Genomic DNA, 5,891 nt, shown 5'->3' with positions numbered 1-5,891 from the left:
AAATGTTTCTTTGCTAATGGCAAACCTATGAAACCAGCAACCTTGGTTTGTTCGAGGATTAATCCTCGTGCACTAAAAACGCGCAAGTGAAACTGGTTCACATCGGAGTCCCCTTTGGGGAAAAGGGCGGCATATAAGTGCAATAAATTCAATTCAATTTTCTCTTTGAATAGACTTTGGGCAAGTCACCTGCCTGCAAAACAAAACACCCCCCAAAAAATAATAGCCTTCCCCCCAAAAAAAGAAACAAGCAAAAATGGATTTTGCATCTCCCAATTTGCAGAGGGTTTTTCCGGACGCCTATTTTTACTCCGACAGCCAAAGTTGTAACTATTTCAAAAGCTCTATTTTTAAAATTTAAAAAAAAATGAAAGGAAAACGCCGTTTTAGACGAAGGGAAGGAAGGGGGGGAAAGGGAACCTTGGCCCAAGCGGCGCTTCCAGAGCCCGAGGGGGAGAGAAGAGGCTCTTGGCGTCAGAGCAGCCCTTCGCCGCGCGTCTCCTGGGCAAAGGCCTGATATGGGAGGCGCCGCTCGACGGGCCTCGGGAGAAGCGAATCAGCGGGCGAAAGGGGGCCGCTCCGAGCCCCGCCTGCCGCCTATAAGAGGGACCCGCGGCGGCGAGGGAAGCCGAAAGCCTCCGGTCGGGTGGAGACGGCTGCTCCGTAGCGGGAGAGCATGCAGAGTGTCCTGTTCCTGGCGCTCCAGCACGACCGCAGCCGAATGGAGAGAAGCGCCAGCCGCTGCCAGGGCAAAGAGGAGAAGAAGGGCAAGATGAAGAAGACCATGTGAGTCTTTCAACCGAAAGCAAAAGGGGGGGGAAAGGAGGGGGGGAAAGGAGGGCTCCAAGGCTGCAATCAGCATCTTTTACTCAACTCAGTGCAGTTTATTGCAGTCCCACCAGAGCCCATTGGCTTGGATAGAGTAGAGTTGAAACGAACAGTCTTTGCCAGAGTTAAACAGGAATTGCTTCGTTGGTTTGGGAAAAGCCTCGGGGAGATAAACTTTGTTTTTCCCCCTTCCGGCCAATTTGGAAGCAGGTTTTAAATGAAGGGCTTTTGCTGGTTCGAGAGCTTTCCCCGGCGCTGCAGTGCTGGAATGAGCGCATTTCTAAAGTTGCCGGGGAGTAAAGGGAGAGGGAGACAATGCTGAGACCGCCTATGAATCCTCGTCCAGCAAGAGAATGTCAACCTTAGTTTCTTTATGGCTTGCTTGCATTATGGGATCCCGGGCTCTTCGCCTTTGCGCAATAGGTGGAACCATCAGTCAAGCAGCTGATTTATTGCATCGATATTTCAAGTGCAGGAAATGTGCCTGATGTACCCCAAATGACTAATCTCAATGAATTAATTTTTGGCTGTCGACACCTTCCGCATCTCAAGTTTGTATGCATAGGTGTTGCCTGCATGATGCATTAAAACAACGGAGGCTGACAAGCGTTTCCTCTTGTGCTTCCATGCTGTGGAACAGAAGGAAAATAAGAGTGCACGAAGGTGCATCCAGTTGCTTTGGAAGCATTTAAAAAGAATGAAATGAAGGAAGTCCTCCCTCTAATTTCTGCTCTGCCAGTATTCTAATTCGCTTAAAGGGCTACAATTCTTTGGAGGCAATGTTGCTTTTTAAATTTCCTCTTTTTAAAATTGCATTGAGTCATATGGTTTGGCCACTAGCCCAGCTCTTAAGTAAATAAGGTAGATTTTTTCCATTAAGCCTGGAAGGTGGTGAGAGCTGCTTGTGTGATGAACTCTTCCTTGGTTTTTGCTGATTATATGAACTATTAAAGTCCTGCAGATGAGTGATTTTGATTCACTACTAATCTCTGCAAAGAGTTAAAATTGTCTGCAAAGGAGCAGAGAAAAAATAATTTGTTTCTGCAGAATGTGATAATTATGACTGATCTAAAACTAATCCTATATTAGGCAGCCTGCAGCATGCAAAAACTTTTACTTTGGAAGTTAAGGATAAGGTTCAGAATATAGAACAACGAAAATGAATGGGATTTCATATGTTGCCTTTCTAATAGTTTATAGCAAAATTTCGGCTCTAAATATATTGCAATAAACCTTAGAACATACTATTGAGTACTGAATCTCTATTCTGGAACAGTTATTGTTGGTTCACTGCCACAAATAATGTGTAAGAATTCTCTTGCAAATGAATGGGGCTAGTAAGCATCAAGAAACTCATAGCATTGCTGTATAATATTTCTTAAATATGGTTAATAACTTCACATAATTCATGTCTGGGGGGATGAAGATGTGCATGTGCATTAGTTATTACTAGCTGTAGTTAGTAAATTTCCAAATCGATCTGGGAAACCAATGCTATAACCAAGCTCTGCTAATGTTAATGCAAGCTGAATTCCATCTACAGTTATTGGCTACATATTTAAACTATATGGCATTTTTGGTAAAAGGACATTTGAACTTATTTATATTTTCCCCCTTAATTTTAGCCTAAAAGATTGGAAAGCAAGATTGAATTACTTTCTGCAGAATTCCTCCAATTCTACCAGTGCAAAGGCGAACAAGAAAGGACAACAGAAGACATGTTTTAGGTATGTACTTCATATTTCACATTGATGAATTTTTATGTAGTAAAATTATTTATAGAATCCTTGCCCATTCACAAACCTTAAAACAATTTTGTCTTTTTTCACAGACCTTCTCCTGAAGAAGCTCAGCTGTGGTCAGAAACATTTGATGAACTTCTAGCTAGCAGATGTAAGTTGCCCTAAAAAAATTAACAGACAAACATGTTTGCCACTTTTAGAAAGCTAGTTTTCAGGAAAAGCGATCCAGCAGGGAATGAACCAGAATCGTAGTTAGTGAGAATTCTCATGTATGTTTGCATTGGGTAATAATACTTATTCCTAGTTTAGTCTTTAATTCTCCGGGCCCCAGATTGCAAGAAAAAGCCCCCCCCCTTTCCTTTGGCAAAATTCCCAGATGCTTTCTGTGAAGTAGCCGCCTATGTTTTGTATTTCTGCAATTGTGTTCTGCATTTTTAGTTGGCCTTGCAGTTAACATACATAGGTTTAAAAACTCCCATCAGTAGTTATAGAGTTGGAAATGAAAGGGTCCCAACTTTAGGTGAAATTTTAAGTCTCAGAATCCTTAAGGTCTCATTCTTCTCTTTAAATGGATCCTAGCTACTTGATACTGCATCAGATTCCAGGGCTGATTTTTTTTTTCAACAGTTATTTTAAATAAAAACACATTGCACAGCAGTTCTTTTTAAACAACCGTGATGCACGCTTTGATTAAAGAGACAGAAGCTCTGTTTAGCTTGTCAGCTACGCAAAAGAAGTCTGTTAAACTTTTTAATTGCATCCTATTTGCTGCCTAGTGGCCTTGGGTCACTCTTTCCATTGTGGCTGTCTTCCAAGAGTTTATAGCTCTTCCATAAACATGTTCTCCACTTCAAAGGTTAACACATGCTATCAAAGTCCAAAAGAGAAATGCGAACAAAGGAACACAATTGTTTAAATTTTAACTTGTAAAAATTGGCCAGCTACTTCAGCTTACTCATGTTCTTTCTGACTTGTTCTGGTACATCTTTCTTAAACAATTTAGAAGAGGGATAGACAGAAAAATCTAAGGAAAAAAATGTGTGTTGCATCTACAACATTCCTGGGATGCTTTGCATGGATTGATCTTTTTTTCACATTTCTTTGTAGATGGTCTGGCAGCTTTCAGAGCTTTCCTGAAATCCGAGTTTTGTGAAGAAAACATTGACTTCTGGCTGGCCTGTGAGGATTACAAGAAAATCAAGTCCCCACATAAACTGACAGCTAAAGCTAAGAAGATTTACAGTGACTTCATTGAAAAAGAAGCGCCTAAGGAGGCAAGTAAACTGACTTAAATTGCTCTTTTTCATTACTTCAATTAAACCAAAGAAATGTTCTCAGGCTTTTGGTTTCACTAATAAAGAGCTGAGAATTATTCCAAAGAGGAATTCTCTTAACAGAAAATGGTTAATAAATTTTAAACTGTAGCTATAATTCTAGTAACAAGATTCCTTTTTAGATTTCTGTTCCATTATATATGTAGAATTGCCTGTAGGAATAATTTTGAATTTTGAGAAAATGTCTATGCTTGAAAATGCCACTCAAAAGCTACCAAGATTCTCTCACCTTTTACTACTTCTGAAGTTGGCATGGCATTCTATAACTTTCTATGTCAATACAGTGCTATAGGTTTAGGATGAATGGCAGGAATTTGGAAAGGAATAACAATTCTTCTATATAATAAAAGACTTAAGAAAATATTGAATTCGCAAAGACATATGTACAATTTTTTTTCAGTAGTGACTATTAGAGTTGTGCAATGCTTTAGGATTTGGAAACAGTGCTTCAGAATATGCAGAAGTGTGAATACTAGCACGTATGTATTTCCAGAGTTCTGTGGACAATGCAAAAACTTTCTCAAAGTATTGGCACAGTTACTGTAGTACAACAATTAACAGTTGTATTTGTTTTAACGAGTTGCTTGTTCAATTTTTGAAGCACCTTTTCTGGATCAAAATTAAAACATTGCATAAATCCAATAGTTTTACAAATAGAACCACGATGCACATTTTTAAAAGCTGAGGATCATGATTACTGCAGCAGGAGGATTTGGCAAGAGGCAAGGAAATTATCACTCACAGTGTGGCTCTTGTCTACTTTAAATTGCTTTAAAGCAGCCTTCTTGATAATAATAATACTTTAATGCCAGTGCACAACATACGTACAATGAGATTGGTTGAGCTCCCTGAGGAGTTGGACCTCAGTTCTCAGAATGCTATGGATTTTGGAGAGTATCATGTAGGTGGATACCAGAATGGAGAAGACTGCTTAAAAAACAACTGTTCTTCCCTATAGATTTGCTTTGGCCAACAGAGAATGTAGAGCAATTGGCCTCTGATTATTTGATGATGGGGGAATGAGCCTAGCTTGAGGATCCAATATCCAGCCATATGTGAAACAGTATCCTTACGAATTTCTTCTTGTCTTACAGATCAACATAGACTTTCAGACCAAAAGCAGCATTGCTCAGAGCATCGGAGAAGCCACACACACCTGCTTCAGTGCAGCCCAGAAGAGAGTTTATAGTTTGATGGAGAACAATTCCTACCCTCGCTTCCTAGAATCTGAGTTCTACCAGGGACTGTGCAGAAAGTCACCGATCAGCAGAGACTCTCAGGAGACATGAACTCACAACGCAGGAAGGGGAAGAAATATCCAAAGAATAAACTTGCCAAATGAAGGAAAGAGGACCATGTTTGTGTCTTTGCTGGCTCAGTGCGTCCGATGAACTGAATGCAGAGGATCTCCTGCCCAAATGGCAATTTACAGTTACAGTTACTCACCTGGACGGAACTATGGTTGACTTGGGCAGACTGGCAAGTTGCCCTGTTAATGTTTAAAGGTAACCACACAAACTGCTGGCCAGTTACTAAGGAAAGCTGATTTTCCTCCCCATGTACGTTTCTGTAATGTCTCGTGCAGCATTGGACTGCTGTGGGTCGCCCAGCTTTGTTCGTGAACCTGGATAATGCTGATGCTCATAAGAAAAAACCCCTGCCCTCTTGTGTATATTTAAACAATAAACAAGCTCTAGGACTCTTCCAGCAGGCTGACCTTTTGTGAGACCTGACAAATGCTTGGAAAAATTGTTTCTAAATAGCCAGCAGTATGTAACCCTCGATGTATCAGCTTCCCTATGCAGGTTGTTCCCTGAAGATCATGCAGCTTTGTACAGAGGGAGCAGATTGCCCCGTGACTGTTACAGCAAATACCAATATTGTGGTATGATTTCATCGAGATAAGAGCAATTACCTAATTGATTTAACGTGCAGATCATCATGATGATCTGCTAATTGGCTGGGGACAAATTCAGTCTGGGCATGC

At 40.7% G+C, this 5,891-nt stretch overlaps 1 protein-coding gene across 1 annotated transcript; it reads left to right on the top strand.

Moving 5' to 3' along the window:
- The first annotated feature begins 628 nt into the window (after positions 1-628).
- Positions 629-5,217, top strand: RGS2 (regulator of G protein signaling 2). The gene is made up of 5 exons (XM_032226696.1): positions 629-786; positions 2,454-2,555; positions 2,660-2,721; positions 3,678-3,844; positions 4,999-5,217. The coding sequence occupies exons 1-5, from the start codon at positions 677-679 to the stop codon at positions 5,191-5,193; spliced, it is 636 nt and encodes a 211-aa protein (XP_032082587.1). The 5' UTR covers positions 629-676; the 3' UTR covers positions 5,194-5,217.
- Positions 5,218-5,891: the final 674 nt, after the last annotated feature.

Source organism: Thamnophis elegans, chromosome 11, assembly GCF_009769535.1.
Source record: "Thamnophis elegans isolate rThaEle1 chromosome 11, rThaEle1.pri, whole genome shotgun sequence".
NCBI lineage: Eukaryota > Metazoa > Chordata > Lepidosauria > Squamata > Colubridae > Thamnophis > Thamnophis elegans.
Note: the sequence above shows the minus strand (reverse complement) of the source record. Positions and strands in the feature narration are given on the sequence as shown.